The 25,114-nt window shown below is 44.1% G+C and overlaps 1 protein-coding gene across 11 annotated transcripts; it reads left to right on the top strand.

The window, feature by feature from the left end:
- Positions 1-54: 54 nt before the first annotated feature.
- ATG13 (autophagy related 13) lies at positions 55-23,809 on the top strand. Of its 11 annotated transcripts, none has more exons than XM_074909489.1 (18): positions 56-450; positions 5,643-5,724; positions 6,572-6,652; positions 7,301-7,420; positions 7,862-7,908; positions 8,448-8,588; positions 9,651-9,691; positions 10,227-10,323; positions 10,669-10,767; positions 11,506-11,596; positions 13,969-14,067; positions 15,195-15,278; positions 16,379-16,512; positions 17,738-17,855; positions 18,558-18,635; positions 18,942-19,058; positions 19,508-19,657; positions 20,835-23,809. In XM_074909489.1, exons 2-18 carry the CDS (start codon positions 5,656-5,658, stop codon positions 20,910-20,912), a joined length of 1,644 nt encoding a protein of 547 aa, XP_074765590.1. In that variant the 5' UTR covers positions 56-450; positions 5,643-5,655; the 3' UTR covers positions 20,913-23,809. The 11 variants fall into 11 exon arrangements, with proteins under 11 accessions (XP_074765596.1, XP_074765599.1, XP_074765590.1 ...); XM_074909487.1 differs by having other exon boundaries at positions 57-450; positions 15,168-15,278; XM_074909490.1 differs by having other exon boundaries at positions 58-450; positions 19,508-19,636.
- The last annotated feature ends 1,305 nt before the right edge of the window (positions 23,810-25,114 follow it).

Here is a 25,114-nt window from a genome sequence, read left to right as displayed (position 1 = left end):
CACCCAGGCACCTCCCTCCTTCCGTCCCTCCCCCTCACCCCCCGCCCGCAGCGGATGAAAACAAACAGCGGCGGCGATGGCGGCGGCGCGGCGCGGGCCGCGGCTCTGAGGGCAGCGGCAGCCCGACCCCCGCCCCCACAGGCGCTCACACCCCCCGGGCGCCGGGACCGAGGAGGAGGAGGAGGAGGGCGCTGGCCGGAGCCCCAGGGCGGCCGCGGGGCCCTTGGGGCTTGGACGCGCCGGTAGCGGGCCCGGGGCCGCGGGGCCACCCCCCCCCGTCCACCACCTGCCCCCCCTCCCTGTGGCCGGGCGGGGCGCTGAGGAGACGCCGGGGCAGGGCGGGGGAGCGGGGCGGCGGGCCCCCCCTCGGGCAGCCGGGCCCCCCCTCGGGCAGCCGGGCCTCGGCGCGGGATGAGCCGCCGCGCTGCCAGCACTGCCGCCCCCGCGCAGGTACCGGGGTCCCGGGGCCGGGGGGAGCGAGCTCCGGGAGGCGGCGGGCGGGCGGCGCTTGAGGGGAGGGGGTCGGAACGTGAGGCTTAAGCTTCCAGCTGCGGCCTCCTGTCTCCGTTTTATTTCGGCTTCGCTGCTCGCTACAGTCGGGCTTTGCTGCAGCCGTGTCGGCGCCGACAGCCTCAGCGGCCCGGCTTTGCTTTTCCTACCGGCTGGTGTCTGCCGGTGGGGACCGGGAAGGATGTGGCCCGCTGACGCCTCTCCAGGTGGTGTCTTTAAAAATCAAAATGCTTCAGAGCCTGCTAGAAACGGTAGAACTTCAGGCCCTACGATCCATCGTGTAGTTTTCCTGTAACATGTGAGTTTTGCTGTCTGTTAGGAAAGATCGGGGGTTTACAGATCATCGGATCTTTCTTTCCTGTTAGAGTTGTGGCTTTTAGGGCACCGCCAGAGTCATTCCCACCAATTCGGTGAGAGCAGAGAAACCTCCGTGTTGGTGAACAGGTAGAAAAGGGACACTTTGGACTAAGTCTACAAACTGCCTACTTACAAATCTCAAAAGTGTTGTGACTAGGCACATTGTGAGGGGGGGAAAAAAAACATGGTAAATTACTTCCTTCGCTGAAAATTAGGTGGCTATGCAAATGAAGTTTAGAGCATCTCCAAATTATTGCAGGAGTGGCCTGACCTGCTGGAACCCTCCTTCTTGTGGCAAGAAATAAGTCATTCAGATGAGCCGGGCTGTATTTAAATGGCTGGAAGGATCATACGGCATCATCTTATTTTGCTTAAGTGGTATCGTAGAATCTCAGATTTTCTGAACTGTATTCACCCAAAAGTTGAGACCTGGTGACTGTATTGGTGGTTGTAGTACAGACTACGTAGAAGCAGATTCTGGTTTAGTCTGTATACTTAGGCCTGACAAACAAAATGAGAGGATGGACCTTTGAACTGACACCATTTTTAGACCTTAGGGACATACAGAATGTAACTGTCGGTCAACAGGAATGACTTAATTTTGGTTTTAAGCCAGTGGGGCTGGCAGTGCTGGCTTTTGTAAGATATTTCCTAAGGTGGGAAGCCATTTATCGGTTAGGAAGTAAACCTATTATCAGCAGGAAAAATTGCCTTTTTATCAGTTAAAACATAACCATAGAGCGAACTACAGAGCCTTTGATTTCATTAGAATATTTATATTATGTGAAAGTTTTTCTGCTAGAATCTGCGGTAGTCTTCTCTTAAAAAAATCCATAAACTTTAAAGAATGAGAGTGACACACCTTAAAATTTAGAACTGTTCCCTCCCTTTCCCTCTCCCCAGGTTTCTGACTAACCTACTAAGAAGGCGAAATGGAGATTAATTTTAACTAATTGTGGGATACTGGAGTTTGACTTGTAGGCCCAACCTTGTAACACAGCACTGTCTTTATGGAGATCTTTTTATAGTTGCTTATTAATGTGCTCAAAATACCTGCTTGCACTGAAGCTTCTTGGTCATTGCAGGGGATGTTCTAGGATGGCTTTCTTGGCAGTCAAGCCTATTTATCAAAGGCACTCTATTAAAAGCCTCAAAAACTTTCATGTACTTCTTGTTTACCTGCATGATTCAATGAGGCTTTTCTGGAGCTTCACACAGGACATCCTCAGAGATTGGATTTGGATCCTGTATTAACAAAGAAGTCCTGGAAGAGTGGTAGGGAAAAGGAGCCCAGTCTGGGGAACGTGCAGCTGGGATGAGAGCTGTCCACAGCTCTCTCCTTACAGTGACAGCCCTTCTCATTTCTTCCTTCCCGCTGGTCTTTTTAATCTCACTCTGGGACAGGAACCATGAGTAATTCTTTTGCATTGGTAAATATCTGGTTGAAAGGAAAGCACGATGACTTTAAGTTGTAGCAGCCATGGCTCAGAGTGAAATCTCAGAGGAGGGTGGTGATGGAAGCAGCCTATATACACTTTCCCCCGAGCAGTAGTAACGCCTGGTATGCGTCAGGTGCTTCTGCTCCTTTCCTGTTTATGTATGTGAGTGTCGAACACATATTCACACTAAATTCCCACGAATTAAACACATACTGTAACATGAGTATTCACGGGTGTTCCTGGCACCTCTGGGGTGCCCGGGTTACAGGTATCTGCGCACACGTGGCAAGTGGGTAGCTGTGCGTTCTCTGGGCTGTACCAAGGTGTGAGGGGGAGAGCTCTTGCAGTTAGTTGCATCATGCACACAGGGTGCTCTCAGCTTACGCTGATGTGTCCTTTTCCTGGAAGAAAGAAAGCAGAAATACCAGTAGAGTACATAAGGCACGACACTTGCATGTTAAACTGTTAGATAAGCCTAGTATTCTCTGCCTCATAACCTCATGAGAAAGAATAAAGCTTGAGTCGAAAGAGCCACACTTCTCCTTTGAACATCTGTCTCTGATGTTTCTGTGTAGAATAAAGTGGAGACAAAGGCATATAACTAAAGGTAATAGTATGAAAATGGATGTTGCAGGAATAGGAAGACAAAGCAAAAAGCCTTGTGGCCAAGATGCTTGTTTAGTTTACGTCAGGGATTACTTGGTTGAGGTGGAATCAGTCATCTGTGGGTTTCTAACCTAGACCAAAGGTTACTTCCTTCTAGGTGTTATTCAGTGTAAAATTAGACAGCGTCTTCCTTGAGCTAAGAATATACCCGGATGCTGGCACTTTACAGGGAGCTGTCTGGCAGTGCAATCGACAGGACCTGAGAATTTGAATGAGTTTAGTGGAAGTAAGTTTAAAGAATTCCCTTACTGTTCAGGGCAGCTAGTGGCAGCTAACCTGAGGGTGCAGAGACGTTTTTGTAAATAAAATGTTTGCTGTAATTCTAGGCCTGTCTTGACTCTTATCAAGAATGATTCTAAAGGTGAACACTGTCCTAAGCCTTAGCAGGTCTCAGGTAATCACCCTCCTGCAAAATGAGGAGATGGTGGTCGTCAGGCCACAGGCCTTTAGGTGTGTCAGGAGCTGAGTTCCAAGGTCCCAGTTTCCCCCTGAAATTCCAGATTCCTGACAGGAAACCTTGCCTGAAGCTTTGTGCTCTGCTTTAGGCTCTCATGAGTCAACTGTTGCTGCCATTTGGAGCTTCAGAGGTAAGAGTATGACTCTCCAAATGTTTCCTGAATGTTACAGATAGTTTGAGATCTTGCAGGAAGAATCCTGGTTCTGCTGCAGCAGGGTAGAACTGTGAAGCTCTTGTTCTGTCAACCCTGAATCTAAGATACGGGTCTGGTGGCTGTTTCTCTCCTCTCTAGAGATACTTGGGTATATAGTCATTAGAACTAATTTCCTATACTGCACAAAGAACCATACTGATCATTGCCTTTTCCTTTCCCTAACAGACCAGTGAGCCTAACACCTTCCATTAGTTATTACAATAGCTCAACACTCGGTACACTTTACTTAGTTAAGTCAAAAGAATAGTAACAGGTCATTCTCACCGGGTTTTTTTGTTGTGGAAAGTATCTATAGTAAAAAAAGTTAGAGTGCTGCATCAGTTAAACATCTAGCTCTTTAAATGCTTTAAATTCCTTTTGCAACCCTCCCCACCCCCCCAGTAGAAAAGATCTGTAATCTATGTCTAGTAGAGGTAAAGACAGGGAAGGAAAGTATAATATTTTTAAAGAGGACATTAAAATATCCAAAGTATAATTGGATAATGCATCTAACATTGAATCGCTTGTGTTGTTAATTCTCAAATTAAATTATAATTTGTAATGAGAACAGTGCAGTGCTAGGAGATGCAGTATGAATGTAGCTTAGGAACTTTTAACTGTGTTAGATGTCCAGCTTTCTTTTTATCAAGTCATTCAGAAAGCAGCACTTTTCCCTATAAAATGCTCTATAAATTAGAGTACTCCTGTCTAGTAGCCCTTCTTGGATGATGCTCCCAAAACTACATAAATAAGCACTTACTGCTATTAAGTGAGATATTTTAAATAGAAGTTCTAGATGTGCATAGTCATTAAAGAAGATATTATCTGTGTGAACAGGGCTATTAGCCCCTTTATCCCGCTAAACTTTAATTTGTATGAATAGCGTGTCTTCCTGCAAGTTCAGTCTTTGCTTAAAGCTTGAACACTGAGCAGAGTAACCTTGTGCACGGCAGCTGCTCGTGCTCACTGACCTTAGAACACCAACGTTACTGTGATGAGCAGCGCGTTCCACAAATACATGATGTTTGATGAGCTGCTTCAGGCTGATTAGCTGTCTCAGAACAAAAACAGCAACAGGAATTAAGAGTAAATTAATACTTTGAAGTCTTATGAGCAAAAAGTACAATTAATGCTGCTAATTAAAGTGTTCTTCCCTGTGGTCTTGATATGATGATTAACTTACACATGAAGAAACTGAGAGAGAGAAAAATTGTGATTTATCCCAGGCCATGTGATCTGATGGTGGCAGAAATCTGATGAGTGCCTTGGCCTGCCTTGCTTCAGGCACTGTGCAACTTCATTGTATTGCTAGAAACAATTGTATTTTGAAAAACAAGGCAATGTGAATGTAGGGGCTAAGTATTTGTTGTCAGAGCTTTCAAGAGAAGTGAACAGAGAATTTTGGTCTATCTCTTGGCGAAAATTTATCATTCCAGTTGGCTGTAGGTAAATTTGTGGCTGTACAGGTTTACTGCAAGTACCATTTGTTGGAAGTAAAGAAGCAGTGTAAGCCTATTCCAGCAATGGTTTATTATATAGATTTCAGTATCTGCTGGAATACTGTTTTCAGACTCAAAAAACCAATTTGGCATGGTTTTGACCAGTGCTGATAACTGAAGATATGTTATTTCTGAAGCAGAGGCTGCCATGTCTGATGGGTAGCTTGATGTAGAATCCAGTCAGTGTGATGTTGGGGTGTTTAGGATTTTGGGGGGTTTGTTGCGTTTTTTTAAATTAAACTAGCAAAATTGGAGGACTTGTACACGGTTCTAATTGTGAGCCCCCTTTGTTGTTCTTTTCCTAGTATCTTTTGCACTGACCAGATAAACTATTCATGCATGCTTATACCTCACACCCACCCCCATAGAGTTCTTAGCATGTTAGGTTTTTGACAGGCAGAAGCCTTTCGTGCTTATCATTTATTTTGAGGTAGCCTGTAATGGCAAAATATTTTGAAATCTTGGAATCCAAACAGAATGCTGAAGGAAGACTTCATTCCCATGCCTGTGCTGTATTTCAGATCGCCATATGCAATGGACACTGATCTCAGTTCCCAGGACAGGAAGGACCTGGACAAATTCATCAAATTTTTTGCTTTAAAGGTAACTTTTTCTCCTGTAGGCAAATGCCTCTTCTTTCTCGTTTAAGAAAAGCCGTACTTCCAGTAGCTAGAGTAACAGGGTTGGGGTTTGGTTTTGTTGTTGGGTTGTTTGGGTTTTTTTTCCTGAAGACCAAAGCAAGAAAACCTGATGTCAAATTTAAGAGATTCCTGAGAATAACTAGGAAAGCATCTTCTACCCTTTTTTTCTACCTTCAAATCCTCTTCCTTCTCCCTGAAGTGTCCTGCTGTAGAATCAGTTATGGGCACTTCACACCTCTGTCAGCTTTGGGCTCCTATCAACACATGTAACCATCCAGCTGTTAGGTCCTGTCTTCTGTTGGACTCCACTCTTTCTTTTCAGCCTATCTAAATTTTTATATTGCATCCAAAAGCAATGATACCAGAATGTTCTTTTGAGTTGTGTTGATACATAATTATAAAATTTGGCCTCATTTGGTACATAGATGCAAGTAGATACTCTGAGATGGCTATATTATAAGTTTACAGATTCACTTGACTTTAGTTTAGGTGTCCAGGTTCGGGATGTAGTTGTAAATTTTGTTTCGGTATTACCAAAAACTGTGACTCTTGATTGCAAAATTGACAGTCACTTCATGTTACTACAGAGAAAGGACAACTTCAAATGATTTTCTGTCTGAAATACATTTACCTGTTATTTGTAATAATTTAAATTGATTCGACCTGAAGATTAGCATAGCAAACTCCACTTCTCTACATCCTGGTCAGCCCTTCCACTTTTTTTTCTTGGAATTCATCTAGCTCAGGTTCTGAACTGAGGGCTCTGCTGAGCTCAAACATGAGTGTTTATCTTTTCCTTTCCACTGCAGACGGTACAAGTAATTGTCCAGGCCCGACTTGGAGAGAAAATCTGTACCCGATCATCATCCTCCCCAACAGGCTCTGACTGGGTAAAGTCATGTTTTTTAAAGCAACTCTGTAACTGGGGGTTTTGAATGTGTGTGTGCATGCATACACGTGCGTGTGTGTTGAGAACATGATGTAGCTGTTATAGACTTGTGCAGGCTATAAAAACTATTCACAGAATTACTGCTATATTCAGTTATGTTCATTGGTCGTGTGGGGTTTTTTTTGTTGTTCACATGCAACATGTCACTCTGGGCTGATTAGAGGAGAGATAAATTATACCTCTCAGCAACTCCTGCCAGCTAAAGCACATTTTCAATATCTGCTGGGGGTGGGGTGATGAGTTATTTTCTGTCAGAAGTTTGCAAGTCTGCAATTCAGGACTTTGTAGTAATGGGCTTTATTAAAATTGAAGAGACTCAAGATACTCTGTGGGTGAAGGCAGGACTCAAGCGAGGGAAAAATGAACATGATTTTTATGGCAGGATCAAGAAAAACACTTGAATTAGCAGCCAAGGAAATGTTTGCAAATATGAAAAGCCTGAACTCATCTGGGAATTTTCTGTTTCATAAATATTTCAGTGGGCACTGACCTAGAATGTTATATGTGGGTCTATGAGTCTGTCTGCAGTGCACCATCAGGCAGTTTTTCAAAGAAATAAAAAGATTGAATAATCTCTTTCATTCTGCAGTTCAATTTGGCAATCAAAGATATACCAGAGGTTACCCATGAAGCAAAGAAAGCCCTGGCAGGACAACTACCTGCTGTTGGACGGTCTATGTGCGTGGAGATTTCTCTCAAAACTTCAGAGGTGAGAACTGAGTCAAAATAGATGCCATTTTTTTTACTTGAATCTTAAGTCACTTACCAGAGCTCCTGCCCTTTAGTCCAAGACAATGTGAAAATATCTTCATTTATGAAGTTAGGTAGTACGCTAATGAAAAGAAATGTATTGTTTAACAGAGGTAATTCACTGCAAGTATCTGAGGCCAAACACACAAATGACAGTGCAGCAAAATTTAGTTTCTTAGACCGTGAAGAGCATAGCCATTCTGAGAAAGGTATTCCCTCGGGTGATCTGATTGTGCAGTGAGACTTCCAGTGCACCTTCTTCTATTGTTGCGTTACAAGAAAGTGGGAGTCAGGACAAACATTTTCATTGAGAGGTGTGGCTGTTGCTGATCATTAATGAGATGTGAAAAGGTTTGTGTTCTGAAATGAGCCTTTGTTTGCCATCCTTTCTCTCATCCAGGGAGACTCCATGGAGCTGGAAATTTGGTGTCTAGAAATGAATGAAAAGTAAGTGCATTCTTCCCACTTTGTGTGTGTGTGTGTTTGCTTTAGCTGATGAAATGGGGAAGCGTGCTCAATCCATGGTGATGAATGAGCACATACTGGCTGTGTGGCTTGGGACAAAGGGAAGTCCCCTCTTCATCCAGTGTAGCAGTTAAACTGTTTAATATTGGTGTCAAGAAAATAAACTAGTAATTTTATTCCTTCTTCATTCTTCCATTACAGTTAGTATGCTTCCTCAGATACAAGAATTCATATACTTGGTAACAACAACTGGTTTTAATACTGAAAAGATGTTTCTGTCTAGTAGAAGGCTGCATGGCATTTTTCAGCAGTTACTTCTACAACAGATGACTAGACTGAAGCAGGACTTTTAGCTGGTTGGTCAGTAACAGCCACACTGGGGCTTTATTTTATCATTTTGGCAATAAAACTGACATTAAACAACTGGCCTAGACTCATTTTGTTTTTAAAAAAATAAAACGAATAAACCCAAACAATTTAGTTGGGAACAAAAGGCTAATTTTTTCCTTTGTGTTCTGTAGGTGTGACAAGGAAATCAAAGTTTCATACACTGTATACAACAGGCTGTCTCTACTGCTGAAGTCTTTGCTTGCTATAACTAGGGTAACTCCAGCCTACAGACTCTCAAGGAAACAAGGCCATGAATATGTAATACTGTACAGGTAAAGCAGAACATGAAATTCCCCATTTGAAATACAAACAGTAGAGGCTCTAGACATGCACAGTGCAGCTGGAAATGTAGCAAAAAAGGGATGAGCGATAATAAATTCAGATTATTTGGATTTAACTACTACTGATCATTGACAGAAGAGAACTTTGGGCTATATATCACCTTATAGCCTCCATCTCAGTATTGAAAGAAAAACTAAGCACAGCCTGTGAAGTACTCTTGTTTGCCTACCTTGTTGAGAATAATACAAAAATTCTACATGCAAGGACTTGTTAAATTGCTTATTAGCATCCCATTGTTCAGTGTCTGGCCTGTATTTGATAAATGCCTGCCTACGTTGCACATAACTGCACTGCATACTTTTGTGGTATAGATTCAGACTCTCTCCTTCTATTCCATTTTAAAGATTCATCCTCAGCTCCACTTCCTATAGTTCTTGCAGTTTACTCATCCTAATACTGAGTTCAACTCTGTTTAGCCTGTGAGATCTGACTGGCTTGTCACCTTCCAGCCTTTGGTTTTGGCTTTGAGAAAAGCCTTTGACATATTTGTATAGCTAATTTAGATGATTCTAAATCTCAGGTTTGTTATCACTTGTGCAGCTGAGAACTTAAATCCCAGCCATTTCTTCATTCTTGTCTCCGTTGCTGGTTTGCATGTACTTAAAAGCAGGTCTCTTTACAGCATAGTTAATCTTTTATGTTGTGTGATGAGTATCAGATTTTAGTCTCAGACCTGTCCGTGAAGTTTGTATCACTTCGCGTTTTTGCTCTGAACTGTAGACTTGCCACAGAGGCTTAAAAAACTTGCAGAGAAATTTCTGATTAGACTAGCATTTTCTCTTCCTTTTTCTTTTTATATGACACGTGTTCCTCTGAAATAGCTGGAAGGTTTTTTGAGACAGACATTCTAGCCACTTCTTTGGTTGGGTTTTTTTCTAAAGAGAACAATTAGTTCCAGCCTTTCATCTCATAAAATTAAATAAGGAGTAAGGGTATGTATAGCATTTTGTCCCCAGTGGACCTAATAACTTTTCTTCTTCCTTTTCCTGCAGGATATATTTTGGTGAAGTGCAACTGAGTGGCTTGGGAGAAGGTATGATTAGGCAACACACACAAACTAGAGCAGAACCGTTTTTCATACTGGCTGGCCATTTATTACTATTCCTAAGTACCATAAGGAAAATTAACTCTGAGGTTACCTATGCTTTTTATGTGGATCTACCAGTGAAGGGTTGTGTCATACAGTGACAGATATAATGGTGGTACTTTGATAAAATCTAGGGCGATTGCCATTTTAACTCTAGTGATCTGGAACTGAAATAAGAATATGGAAGAATGTTGGTAGGAGGCAGGACTGGTAAAGGAGATCATGATCTACTCAGGAACAAGAAGCACTTCAGAGCTATAGTTTAGACCAAGATAGAGAGCAACATCAAAAGTCTTGTAGATGAAGCCTCCAGCAAGGCAGCCTAGTGCTGCTGTTTTATCATGAGTTCTATATGTGCCTTTGAAGTTCAGATTGCAAGGGATACAGAAACGCTATAGAAATAAGATAATGTAACCTCAGAATAGAAAAGCCTGTGACATAATTTATCAGTGAAACTGATAATCATTCCTTAACCTTATAGGTTTCCAGACAGTCCGTGTTGGGACAGTGGGTACACCAGTGGGCACCATCACTTTGTCTTGTGCCTACAGAATCAACCTCGCTTTCATGTCAACCAGGTGAGAAAATGTGATCTTGCCAGAAACTGTTTTACAATAATGTACTATTAATCCCCTCCTGTTATGAACCCCTAAATCCTTCCCTTCTGCTTATCCTTTCCTGCTGAGATTCTCCTTCATGGAGCATGCCCTCTCTCATGCTTCAGTCTTGCAGCAAGGGGAGTATTTGGGTAGCCCTGAGCCAGACTCTAGAACTCCGGCTTGTTGATGCTTGGAATTACATGGCTGAAATGTAAAGATGCTCTGGTCCCATTAACAAACAGAAGGGTTTTCTGTGAGGACACCATGAATTGGGGTGAGAGTAGAGAGAAGAAGCCAATAACACCGTTACTTGTTGCCTTGCAGGCAGTTTGAGAGGACCCCTCCTATCATGGGGATTATCATTGATCACTTTGTGGACCGTCCCTATCCCAGCTCTTCACCCATGCACCCCTGCAATTACAGGTGAGGAAATACTGAGTTGAAGTCACGGGCCATGGTGAAGGCATCATTATGCCCAAATACGGAGCCTTTTCCACTGTTTGTTGCCTGCATGGGAAGGGAGACTGGAGGATTAGTGTCAATCACGTTGACATGATTGAGCATAGGAGGAAGTGTGACATTTTTCTCCTCACATCTAGACGACTGAGTGCAGCAAGCCCCAGTATTTTCTCAGATTCCTTACAGAAGCACTTGGACACAAAGGATGTTCAACCTTGGCTGCCTTTGGGAATTTGAAAATGTAACAGTTAATCCTGCTGTAGAAGTACATGTCCAGAAGCGTACATCTCCAGATATTTCCATTTGGGAAAGATCAGAGTTTAATTTCTCTTTGTAGATCAGAGGTTTGTCTTCTCTAAAATGTGTGTGAGGGCGCTCAGATTGGGACCAGTGGTAGGTAGTGTCTGACAACAGTTCTGTAAACACCGAAGCCGTAGCGTTAGCTGGTATAACAAAACCTTTTGTTAAAAAAAGAGAGGGAAGTGTTTCTATGTAGGGGTAGAAGAGGAGCACCTGGGGAAAATTAAAGTTTCATACCTTGGTTTTCCTCAGTTCTGCCAAGTAGATGAGAGTCCTTCATAATTTTCATTTCAATTCTCCCTAAATATGCTCAGCCTCCCTGCAGTGTTTGTCCAGTGTGTTTTACTATTCATTTTAAGGAATATTTCCAGTTAGAAAGCTTTGCTTTTCTTGTTGCTGTAGAGCTGGTGAGGACAATGGGGCAGTATACCCCTCAGTAGAAGATTCTCAAGAAGTGTGTACCACATCTTTTTCCACCTCTCCTCCATCTCAGGTAAGAGAAACCAGACTCTTTCTACTCTTAGACAGAACAATCACTGTTAGGGTAGTGTGCATACTCCTACATCAACTATTGTGCAAACAGGCCGCCTCCTGTTGCTAATGAAAATTTAATGTGTGGGTTATTTATATCGTTACTCTGAGTAAAAGCTAATTTCAACAAAATGCTGGGGGACTAGAAATACTGAATTACTGAGAAAGATTAAAAGAACCTACTCCTGTAGCTGGGCTGAGATGTGCTTGGAGAGGATAGCAGTGTACTTGCACATTCACATACCGATACTGCAAGAAGAGGAATTCAAGAGATTGCTGCCAGGCGGTGTTAAGTAGAGGTAACAGACTGACACTGAGCAAGAAACACTGAAATACCAGGAAAATGCTTATAGCACAGTCGTATTTTCTGAATTGCAGAATGGAAAAGCAGGAAAAGGACAAAATCCTTATTTGTTGGACCAACTAAAATTAGTTGGAGCAGCAGGAATAAGTATTGCAAAAAAAATTGGATCATAGTATTGGACTTAATACTCTGTATTTCTACCTACCCATGCAAATTTCACTTAAGTTCCAATTTTAAAATAAATAGATAATGGTTTCCTTCAGAATATCAAAACCCAGAAACTCCAATTCCTCCTTCTTTTGCTGTCCTTATATATCTAACTCCACAATTCTGTATTTTGAAGACTTGGCCAGATTTGTAGTTGTCCTATAGCTTTAAATATTTAGGAATGTCCTGCCTTGTTGTCCAGCCAAGCAGATGGCTCTACTGATCTTTAAAGACAATCTAAAGACTCTAAATCTCTTTTGCTGTTGATGAGAAGCATAGAATGGAATGCCATTCTAAATTGCTATGGGTCTTTCCACTGCTCCAGAGGAGTCAGTATTACTGGTTTAGCAGAATGTATTCTACTGTGTGAATGAGCTTTTCTTAGGAAGCGTTTTTGTGCCAAGTGGATTTTGGGTGACAGGGAATCATCATGTTGAACTAATCAGCCAGCGCTCACGGTAAGTCTGATGGAATAAAGCTTTTCTTATTCTGCGACACACAGCTGAGGAGATGAGTTTGTGGCCGAGTTTTGTCCTGCCTTTTCATAAAATGGGTTAAATGCAAAAGGTTTTATAAGGAAATTTCCACTGGCTTGCTCGTGCCAGTGTTACTTAACAGTAATAGCATATGCAAATACATCGAAGTTGACGTTTCCCCAGGGGACATGAAGCTTTGCTGTCACTGAGGGGGAAAGCTTTATGAAACCAGATGAACCTTGAGGATTCACATTAAGTATAAGCCTACATTCCTGCTTTTCCTGTGGCTCATAGTTGCCATGTGCTGTGCACTTATTTATAAAGCAACTGCCAGTCTTTGTTACCACAGTTAGAATTGTAAGGCTGTCTTGGCAGAATGGTCTCTAAAGTAAATTAGAAGGGAGGAAAAAGAAAGTTAATTTCTTTCCCCAGCTTTCTATATACAACTTAGTGTACAGGAAAATACTGGCAACTGTGTGATTCTGTAGGCAAATTGTCCAAATCCATGCCTGCCTTCCCAGTAGAAATGAGGCCTAACGTGCATGATGCAAGGGAATAGGTCTTGCCTTCTCTCCATGATCTTGCATAGCATGTCTGTGTGTGTTGTGGAGTAGCCCAAAATTCAGGAGAAAGTTTGGCCATAGGTAATACCCAGAAATGAAGCTTTCCTAAAACTGGAAACTGTTAGAAGGAAAATGACTGGGAGAAGGTATGGGACTGAACCATGTTGGTATTGCCCTTTTTGCATTAGTACCCTCTGTGAGAGAGTTTACCTCTGGCGTGTCACTCCTGTTGACAGATTTCTCTCCTCACATCAATGTGTTTGAATTGCACCTTAGTGTGAGTCCCCTTTATTCTAAGGGTGCAGCACAGGCCTGCCAAGATATGATCCCTCAGAATGCTGGAAGGTTAGGAGTATGGATGGATGGAGAGTATTGAAATATGTACAATGCCAAAAAAAAAAAAATTACTCTTGGCTTTTTCTGGCATCTGCTCAGCCTTCTCCTTGCTAATTGGCTGGTACCAATTCTAATTAGCTGTGGAACAGAGTCTCTGGCAGTTACTTTCTGTCAGTGTTCACTGGAGTCTAAAATATTACCTGTGTTGAGTGGTTCACTGAAATCAGAAAACAGTTAATTCTTTACAAAACAAATATGCTTCTGGCAATGCTGAGACTTCTGCTCTGTGTGTAGGTGTGGCTGCTGCAGCCAAAACCTCTTCACTAGCATTCAGTTCATCCAACTCTTCATAGTTCTTCTCTGAAGTCCTTCTCTCTCTCTTTCTCTCTCCCCCCTCTCACTCTCTCTCTTTTCCTTGTTTCCTCTGTGTGTCTGTGTCTGTGCACAGTGTGTTTTTACTGTCACAAAGGCACATTTTCAGACCCCTCCTCCTGTGGTGACGGACACCTTGAAGGTCCCAGTGATGGGACTGGCCTTTTCACATCAAGTGAGTTGTCAATAGAATATGCTATGCATGACCAGATACAGTTCTGGCATGACAGAACAAATACAGGAAAGAACAAATTTGACAATGTGGAATGTTGGTTGTGCATGGGAAAGGCTGTGAACCCGCAGTGGGCCAGGCACATCGTTGAGACTGGCTGCTTAAATGCCTTTGCAAGTGAAGGTCTCCCAAAGACAGGACAAGCACCCCTGCATAAACAACAGCTGTTGCAAGGATTGTTAGTAAAAGACACAAGTAGTAAGGCACAGTGCTGAGTGTTCTCTCAACAGCCAGTGTCCCTAGAACCTGCACAGTTAGTGCTCCATTCAGCATAACCAGCCTCAGGTGGATGGAAGTGCTGTTCATGGGTCAGACCCCTGTAAGGGATGTCGGCGTTGGTGCTGCTGGAGTGTCGCTCTGAAAGAAGTGTTCCTCCTGAGGTCAAGCAAGCTAAAACAGGAAAGTTTTATTTAATCTGACCAGCTAGATTTCTACCTGGGGTCTGTAAGGAACTTCTCCTGGGTTTCACTGCTTCCAGCACTTCATTCCTAAAGCAGTCTCTCAAGCTGGGTTAGCTTCCCAGTTCTCTTTACCTAGTGCGTTCATGGGACTCTGTATTCTTTAGCTGAAGCTATTTGAACAGGCCTTGAAGATGAGTTATTTTAATGTACAATGCGAATGGGTTCAGTTGATAATGCAGTTGCTTTGGCAAAAAAAAAAAAATAATTAGCTCTTTAGTAAGTTGGTGATGGCATTCATGCTTTTTCCGTATGAAAGAGGCCTGTAGAGCAGAGCTTCCCTGTGACTGGATGTCAGTTTTACCTTGCACAGCCTCCTCCTGTGTGGGTAGGAAACCAGTCTTGTTTTCTTGTCAAGGCCCAGACTTAGTGCCCTGCAGTAAGAACTTTTTAGAGTAAAAACCTTCATTATTGATTCCAATGAAAAGCTAGCATCCTTCTGCCAGCCTGAAATGCTGTGCTGTGCCTCTGACTTTTCCTGTTCCTTCTTCAATGACTGATGATTATTCAGACTGTGGGGCATTCCCCATTTCCCTTCCTCTCTCCTCTCCCTTTGCCCTTCTTGTTTTTTCTCTTCTTTCTTAGCTTTCCAGCTCTCGTCTTTCCTATCAGCCTGCTGCCCTGGGAGTTGGATCAGCTGACATGGGGTATCCTGTACTCTTTGCTGGTGGCTTGAATGCTGCACACCCTCACCAGGTACTTGTAGAGGGTAGAACAAGCGTGGCTGGTATTGCAACCATTTGTGTCACTTGTACATCTGAGAGAGGCCTTGTAACTAGTGCATGCATTGGTACCCTGTCTGTCAGGAATGAAAAGAATGTAAGGTAAATAGAGAGAAAGCACAACTTGCACAGGAGCTGGGAATTGGCTCCTCAGCATCCCTGACTTTACTGGGGTAGGGATCCCGTGGAAAAACTATGCCAAGAGAGCAGGCACCAGCCCTGTTTGCCTGCACCAGCATGTGACCGATTCCAGACTTTGGCTGTCTTACAGAGCTGCCACACCTATGGCTCTCCAAGCCCAGCACTGTGGCCTAGACACAGGATACGCTCACAGTCCGTATCAGCATATTTGCACCCGTTCATCAGACAAATAAGCAAAGCTGACAGAAGTCTTTTTCTGCCTGTGATGTTGCTGCCACACCAGAGTCTTGCTGACACAGTGATGGTAGAATAGAATAGACTAGACTGTTTCAGTCAGAAAGGACCCACAACAATCATCTAGTCCAACTGCCTGACCACTTTAAGGCTGACCAAGTCAAAACATGTTGTTAAGGGCATTGTCCAAATGCCTCTTAAAACACAGACAGGCTTGGGGCATCGACCACCTCTCTAGGAAGCCTGTTCTAGTGTTTGATCACCCTCTCGGTAAAGAAATGCTTCCTCATGTCCAGTCCAAACCTCCCCTGGCGCCGCTTTGAACCATTCCCGTGTGTCCTACCACTGCATCCCAGGGAGAAGAGCTCAGCACCTCCCTCCCCACTTCCCCTCCTCAGGAGGCTGTAGAGAGCCGTGAGGTTGTAGCAAGAGGATACGATTTTTTTTTTCCCCTCCTCTCCTTGAACTAGAGGACCTATGGCCAGAGAGGAGTAGAGTAGGAAGGGAATAAAAAAAGAGTGCGTATTGTGGTGATCATCTCCTACTTGACACCTCTGTCAGCCTCATGGGGGCTAGAGCCCAGCCATATGCCAGAAACCCCACAACTTAGTCCCAGTGTGACAGAATCTGCTCCCATATTGCACTGCGGTGTTGGCCTGATTTTGAGATCTCTAGCTTGACTGTTCCTTTCCATCTCAGTTGATTGGTCCAGGCAAAGAGGGAGGAGTCCCCCCAATTCCTAGCCAGCCAGCACATGGCACCCAAGCTGACCAAGAGAGGATGTGCACCCCACTGGATGGAGTCCACTACTCAGCAGCTACTCCTTCTAGTAGGTAAGTTGGTTTTAGATGATCCACCACTTGTACTAGCCCATTTATAAACTTGTTAAGATAAAACTTTTTATTTTCCCATTTTTATCTATTATTTGTAGCATAACTATTGTTTTTCCATCCCCCAAAACAACTAGCAGCTTTCTTTGATTGGGGCTTTTGCAGCCTTTCTCCAGACAATGATCTCACCCATCTACTTACACTTGCTAGTCACTGTAGCATTCTTGCAACTTCTGTTATGTCAATTTTAACTTTATTATAAATTTTATCTTTTTTTAATCTCTCTACTTGTTTTGCTGATTGTAAAACAATAAGATGAAGCTCACAAGCAGGTCATAAATTCTCCAGACTTAATGTGAACCGTTACCGAAACCAGTTGTAGCTACCACAAATCCGTTCTCTATTTTATTAAGAAACTTTAGGCACAAAGTTACTTAAACGGAAACAATGCAACCTCAAACTGTCATAAATCACCTCCATCTCAGCTAATTAAATCCTTCTCTTTTTTTTTTTTTTTGGCCACTGTATTTATTTCTTGTGAAGTGTCTCTTGGGGTCATGTAGTTTTGAGTCAAATATCTTAGGCAGACATTTTGCTATGAGGAAGCCAAAAATCACAGTTGCACTAGCACTTTCCTGGGTACACTATCTAAGTAGTCTTCTTGCCAGAAGACTCAAACTTTTTTTTTGCTTTGTTTTAAAGTTCTGAATACCTATGGTAAGAAAAAAAAAACAAACAAACCAACCAACAGGTCATAGAACTAACTCATAGCCATGCAGTGAATTAATCATACTGGCAGTGGAGGTTGTGATGTATGAGGCTGCTGCCTTTGAAACCTGAGTGACAGATACAGCTCTGGTTCTTGCACTCACCTCCTGACAGATCTGTGACTACTGTATTACTGGAAAAATAATAGTAGTTGCCATGAACATGCACATTCTGAAATCAGAAGTCCATCTTCAAAAAAAAAATGCCTATTTCAATTGGTATTAACTTTTCATTCAACTAATAGTTTTCATCCAGCTTTAAACAAAAATCTGATTCCACAAGTGTCCCACTCCCCTTTTGTGCTCATGACTGAGGAGGAAGGTGTGGTAGAAGGGCAGAGATTTGTTGTCCTTCTTCCGATACTAGGACTAAACCCAGAAAGATGGAGTCTTATAAAGCATGTGATTTGTCTATATTGATTGTGCTATGAGTCACTAATTAGTCTACTTTTCTTCCCCAGCGAGGACACAGAAACGGTATCGAACAGCAGCGAAGGGAAGTGTGGCTCCCCACACGACCTTCTGGAGACCATCTTCATCCGGAAGGTGGGAGCTTTTGTCAACAAACCCATTAACCAGGTAACTAGCAGTAAATCTCCTCAGAGGGCACCATAATACCTGTTTCTCCCGTATGTTCCTACACAGAGGAGCAGAAACCGGCCCAGCCCAACCTCAGAGACTGAGAGTGCATATTCCTGCCTGCTGCATTTCCCTGCAAGGTCTTGCCATGGGCTTGCTCTTCATAAAATCCTTTTGGGATAAGACAGCCAGTGAATGTGCCCCACTTTGCCAACACCCCATTTGGGTATGGAAGATTTGATGCTCCACTTGGGTCTCGCAATGATCTGCTGCTACCACAGGTTCATAAAGTGGGGGAGCTGGTAGCAAGCCTCCCTTCCTTGAAGGGACATGCAGCAGACCAGTTCACCACTGGTAAGCAAGCACTTCACCTCAGCTAGGGCAGCTGAGAGATCTGCCCGATTCCTAGGGCTGATCTTCTAGGCCTTTTGGATGGATGAAGGAGAATTGTTTGAATTTGTAGCAGTTCGTTAATCCTTGCCTATATTATACAAGCTATATTAAGCAATCCCACCTCAGGGTGCGTATCTGCATTAGGTCAGCTAAGTACAGTCTATTTTATGCCTTTTAAGTGAGGTTGTCAGCCTCCTGCCTAACTGCTGATGTGATTTTGGGCAGGCCTGACAAAAGACTTTCAATATCCTTTTCTGTGCGGGGTAAGTAGAGCATCTTAGTGAAATTCTGTTTGCTGAATCTCCTCAGGTGACCATGGCCAACTTAGACATTCCTTTTGCCATGTTTGCTCCCAAGAATGTTGAGCTGGAAGATAACGACCCCATGGTAAGCCTCTTCCAGAGGTATAATATGTGCCTTCTCAGCATCCCTTATGCAACATCCATGATGTTCCCTACCTTGAATCCACTTTGGTTTTTGAGCAAAGAACTAGTTATTCAGATTTGCTTGGTTTCGAGAAGCCTCCCATGTTGAGTCTTGGACTCCCTAGACATACAAATAACAGTATGTGTTTGCTGCCCCTGCTGTAGCATATGTTTATTGTCCAACCTCCTCGCTGCCCCCACGCTGTCTAAATACACTGACAGGTGTGACCGTAAGATCAGCACTCACCGTCTTTCATTTCTTGGGCAGGTCAATCCTCCTGACTCCCCAGAAACTGAATCTCCCCTGCAAGGCAGCTTACACTCGGAGGGCTCCAGTGGCAGCAGCACAGGGAACACCCACGATGACTTTGTCATGATTGACTTTGTAAGTGCCCTCATCAGTGCTCTCGTATTAACACCTGCATCTTAGATGGGCGTCGGGTGCTGGCAAAGGATGGAAGAGTAGTTTTCAGTGGCGGTGGAAAAGACCCAGGAGTCACAGTTCCAAACTAGAGCTTGACAGTTCCAAAACTACAGACACTGATACTCACAACCAACAGCTACAAATTAAACATTCAGTTCCCTACCAACACCTGGACTTGGTGTCCTCTCTCTAATGCCTGAAGGAGCCAGATTCCAAGGAAATGCTCTCTTCCAAGTGCTCAGGCAAACACAGATCTTGGCTGTTCTTCACTTATTTAATCTGCATTATTGCAGCAATAGTTGTAACGCCAAGATGTTTACTGATAGCAGGTAATCACTTTACCTGAGATTATGGGAAAAGGGAAGCCAGCGTCTCTGAATGGGAGTTAACAGCAGTATCTTTGATTCTAGAAACCAGCATTTTCAAAAGATGACATTCTCCCAATGGACCTGGGGACGTTTTACCGTGAGTTTCAGAATCCCCCTCAACTCAGCAGCCTCTCCATTGATATTGGAGCGCAGTCCATGGCAGAGGATTTGGTATGGAACCCTGACATTTCTGTATGTGGGAATCACGTACTTTATAATGCTCTCTCTGATCCTCATTTGAAAAAAATCCTATCTTCCTAGAATCCTAGAACGGTTTGCGTTGGAAGGGACCTTAAAGATCATCCAGTTCCAACCCCCCTGCCCTGGGCAGGGACACCTTCCACTAGCCCAGGTTGCCCAAAGCCCCGTCCAACCTGGCCTTGAACCCTTCCAGGGAGGGGGCAGCCACAGCTTCTCTGAGCAACCTGTGCCAGTGTCTCACCACCCTCACAGGGAAGAATTCGTTTCTTAGATCTAATCTAAATCTGCCCTCTGTCAGTTTAAACCCATTACCCCTTGTCCTATCCCTACACCCCCTGATCAGGAGTCCCTCCCCAACTTTCCTGTAGCTCCTTTAAGTCCTGGGAAGCTGCTGTAAGGTCTCCCTGGAGCCTTCTCTTCCCCAGGCTGAACCCCCCCAACTCTCTCAGCCTGTCCTCACAGAGGGGTGCTCCAGCCCCCTGAGCATCTTTGTGGCCTCCTCTGGACCTGCTCGAGCAGGTCTGTGTCTTCCTTGTACGTCCCTGCCCGAAGGGAGTCCTTCCCTAGTGTGTTCCAGATAAATGCAAATTTGTTTGTGACACAGCTGAGCCTCTGAAACTTGGTGTGTTTATTTTCAAGCTGAAAGCTGCTGCTGCATGCTTGCCATGGCTGCCATTGAAACCCCCAAAATTAATCCTACCTCTGGCGTGGCAAACTTAGTGGCAAACTAGGCCTGATCTTGCAGCCTGAGCAGAGGTAAAATCCTGGTGGCTGGTGAAAGTCACATCTGGGTGCGTGCTGTATCGGGCTCGCAGGTGTTGTAATGTAGGGGAAAATGAATCCCGAAGGCCAGGAGCTGCAAGTGACTTGATGAAGGCAGTGACAGGAGCGGTGACTGTGCTGCGGCTGGAACTGCACGAGGCGAGGCCCCAGTGCACCTACTGTTCCTGCAGAACAAACACTCGGTGGGCAGAGCGCCCTTCCCAGGGTCACTCGCTGGATGCTGCCAGAGGACTCCTGGTTTTGTGCACGCAGGAAGGGGAGCCTAGAGCAGCGGAGAGGGGTTGCATGACGCAGAAAGAGAATTTTTACCTTAGAGTGTGTGTTTAAAGCTTCCTTTTACCTTCTGTGAATGAGCCCTGATCTGCACCCTTCTCTACCTTTCCAGGACTCGTTACCAGAGAAGCTGGCAGTCCATGAGAAAAACGTCAAAGAGTTTGATGCCTTTGTAGAAACCTTGCAGTGAAGCTGTTTTCCAGTTTTGCTGCAGCAGTTCTTCCTTCACAAGGCATCCTGGAGAATGACGTCAAGCAAATCTCTCTATCGCCCCTGCTCTGCCTTTTGTCTCACTCTGACTTAGTTCCTTCCAGCAAGTGAGCCTTCTTTGATTGCTCTCTTCAACAGCAGACACAGCTCATCTGCTGATTTTCCTCGACTACACCACCGCATAGTTCTGGACCGCTTTTCCTGCTCACAGTCAGTTTTGAGTTTCCGACTTCAGTAGGAACACACAAAAGTCAAACTCCAATGTGTGAAACATATTCTCTCCTCAGTCTTTGTTCTGTGTGGAGGGGCTTTGTGAAAAGTTGCCATTCGCTTCCTCTCGTGGTCCTGTGGTGTAAGTTCCCTAGGTATAGCTTCTTGCTAACAGACTTTTTCCTACAGTCTCCGATCCTGTTAGAGCATAGAGAGCTTCAGCTCATTTCCAGGGTCTGTGAGTTCAGCAGATTCAACAGTTTGAAGTCCAGGACATCCATTCCGCGGAACGGGGCATTTCATCCTGACTTCAGTGTGAGTGCGTGTTGCCCAGGGAGAGACGTCAGCTTTGGGACCTGTGTAATACAAGTTACCTTTGTTTTCCTGCTTCTGAGGAACTGGGTCTCTACGCAGTTGTTTTGCGTGAGGCCGCCTGTTAGGCTGATAAGCAGGGATGAAACCACAGAAGCGCTTTCCACATTTCCTTCCCGAGCGTGCTGACGCTCGGCCACACTGAGTTTACCAGTGTTGACTGTTGGCCAGCCTGCACCTAGCAGCTGTGATGATGCTGAATTCATAGTCTCTGCTTCTGAAATGTAACTGTAAATACTAGGAATCCTATTTCTTTAGGGTTACGTAACTAGGAGCCTTAGGCCAAGATTCTTTCCTCTAACCCTTGCAAACCCTCTGCTTTATCGTTAATAGATGATCTTAAGAATCCAGAAATATTTATTGCTTTTAAAGAAACCTATATTTAAAAGATGTTCTGTTTTCATGTAGTAGTGCGGGTCATTCTGCCCTGGATCACTGCAGACAGCAAGTGTGCCATGGAACCAAGGCCAGTGAGACTGGTCTCTCTTTGCAAGAAAATATCCAAGATATTTATTTTCTAAGACAGACTTGATTATTCTAATATAAGACTCTGTTTTGGGGACTGTGTGTCCATTACATCCAGTCAGGGCCCACTGATGGAATGAAACACACACATTGGTGGAGTGGAGTGGCAGGGACTTGGTAAAAAGCTGTATTCTGATAGGCGTGGATGAATTTGCTGTGTTCTTCAGCCCTTCAGAAGGCATCTTCTTTAAAGAAGCACATTTTTGGGGAGCTTATGGTACTTTTTAATCAGCTGGCTTTTGATTAGCTGAAACTTTATTTTTGTAATTATCTGGCTATCAACAGCGTGACTGGCTGGTGGTGCTCTGTGGTTGATTTGGCTGTTGCGTGTCTTTTGCCTGATGTTAACGACGGGAGGAGAAACAGTGACACTAAACAGAAACTTAGATAAGGTAGGTCATCTTGTGGTTCTCTCCTCCTCCCATGTATAACTAGAGTGAGCAACTGCAAGACCCTTTACTGTCCCACAACACTTTTTTTTTTTTTCTTTCTGTCTCCAGAAGTGGGGTTGTGTTGCCTCCCTACTGAGGAACCATCTTAATTTCCTTAGAGTGGCTGAGTAACTGGCTTTCTTGTTAGTGCGATGGGGCAGCTTCTTCAACTTTGCTGCATTCTCAAGTGAAACAGATTGCTTGCAGCCGACGGGGGAACCCCACCACTCTACAACACTATTTCTATGCCACTGCTAGAGCAAGGAATCAAATTCCAAATAGAGCTTAGTGCAAGGTCAGAGCAGCACAAGGCTTGAACTTTACCAGCTTTTTTGTGATGTGTTTGGTGGGAGGCCATGAGAGCTCTAAAACTAGGTAAGGGATTTACTGAAGGAAAGTTACCCACCAGACCTTTTTTATCTTACTCAACCAATTCAGCTTTTCAGCAACGTCACACAGAAATTGCTTAGTCCTTGCAAAATAAGATGCACAAACATGTAAAAAAGCTTTCAAGATAAACAGCTCATGAGGGCTTAAGTTCCATGGGCTTTAACAAATACTTGATCCCCACAACCAGAGCCACCTTGTTTTACAGGTGAAAAGTGTCACAGAAGGTTGCAGGAACACAGGGAATTAATGGATCACCTGGCACTCACCTCTGCTTGGGAAGTTGGTCTCTGCCACTTTGTAGGAACGTGGTTGCTGTTGCCTTAACGCACAGGCTCTGCTTGGGAAAGTGATTCCATCTGGCCTGCAACACAGCAGAGATGGGTCACGCTGTGTTCAGGGAAAACAGACTAGGTTGGACTTCATCAGCCGGCCCCAAAGGGCTCCTGAGCCAAATCCTTGTGGTCATGCGTTGATACAGTTCCTAACATGGCTACAGCTCCCACATCTCATAAGGCAGAAGGTCAGTGTGGCGCGGGTTTTTTTTCTACTTCAGAAGGCTGAAACTTGCCTATATAAGCTGCTAGTGTTGAGCTGGATGGCCATAGCAATAAAGAGATTCTCTAGGGCTGGGTTATGTGCCTCTTTTCTGGACATTCCTCAGTTTCAACACCTAGTTGCTACATCTAGGCTCCGAGTTCCCTGACCACTGCACAAATGCTCTGCTTCAGGAAAGATCTAGCTGCTGCTGTGGCCTGCCACAGATCGTGTTATGAAGGGTGTTTATTTTAGCAGCTGTCTGCTTGAATCTATATTAAGTATGGATGGAGCTGCTGATTTACAGATGCTTTGGGTGAAGGGGAAGGCTCCTCAATTGTATTGTTTTGGAAACAGTCTCCAATGTACTTCAAGTATTCAAAGAATTTCCAATAAAACTTTTACGTAAGCAACACTCTGCTTTTCTCCAGGTGTACTGACAGGTCTGGGACAGTCCCAACCTTTCCCTTCTCCTCCAGGCAAGGGGATGGTCAGAGAGCTGCCTGTCAGCCAGTGCAGGATGGAACAGGCTGCTGCTCCGACACAGAGGGTAAAACGCACCCGTGCATTAAAGTTGGAGTGGTCAGCAGGCTCCTGGTGAGAGCACCCTGCTAGGAGGAGGAGAGCAAGGAAGAGACAGAGGAGGTGCCTGGCTGGTCCCAAATGCAGGTGTGGGGGGACACTCACACAGTGTCTGGCCCTGGTGACATCCCCAGGGAGTTGGGAAACCAAATTATCTGGATGTCCCACCCCAGCTGAAATACTCACTTGTCTCCAGCAGGGGTGGGAGAAGGAGAATAAAAAAAAAAATACCACCATCAGAATTTGCAATGTACGTGGTTGCTACTGCATGCTTAAAAGGAATGTGGGAATGTTTTGATCTGATAGAAGAGTTAAAAAGACTAATGAGATGTGGAGAGAACTAGTGTGGGTATCCCAGCAGCAACACTGGCAGCAGGTAGTTCATGGCTGGAATAAGCTAAGTTGCCCCTGTATAACACACAATGTCATGTAAGGTGCCAACATCTTCCCTTTAAAGGAGACAAGATGGTAAAAATCTCTGTGTAAATACAAGAACTGCTGAGTTAAGCTGCAGCGTAAAGGGTATCTGGTTATTATAAAGAAGAGACAGTGGATGAAAAGGCAGGAAGGGGAAGAAAAAAAAAAAAAAGATAATTACTGAGTACATTGGAAGCTTCTATGAAGGGAAATATTCCAGCTTGGAGAACAAGAATAACTATTAAAAGCCATCTTAATCCAGGAGGTAACAGAGGTAACAACAAACAGAGTATCCCATTGCAACCTTACAGATACTGATGGCTACATTACATGCGTGTACATGTGTGTATTTATGAGCATCGTTTCATGCGCTTACAAAAGACACTGCACAACGCGGGGAGATGAATTGCTGACAAACTCACATAAACTGTCCTGGGGGATCTGGGCCTTGCTACAGGGCCTTCAGTCTCTACCCTCCGCTCTGTCACCAGTAAGACAAGGGACTGGAAAAACCATGAGCAAATTAGTGAAAAAGTAAACAGTCACAGAAGGATGATTAATCACCAATGTCATGAACAAATACTATCCAACTGTGAGCCTATTGTATGTATTTATAAAAGTTAAAATGTTCTCAGAATAACGTCCTTAAGGCCCCCGGGCAGCTCCACATGAAAAGACACCCAGTTGTGCTGGTGTTTATGCTGTGTGAAGTCCTGTCCGT

The sequence above is a fragment of the Athene noctua genome, chromosome 6 (genome assembly GCF_965140245.1).
Source record: "Athene noctua chromosome 6, bAthNoc1.hap1.1, whole genome shotgun sequence".
Lineage (NCBI taxonomy): Eukaryota > Metazoa > Chordata > Aves > Strigiformes > Strigidae > Athene > Athene noctua.
Note: the sequence above shows the minus strand (reverse complement) of the source record. Positions and strands in the feature narration are given on the sequence as shown.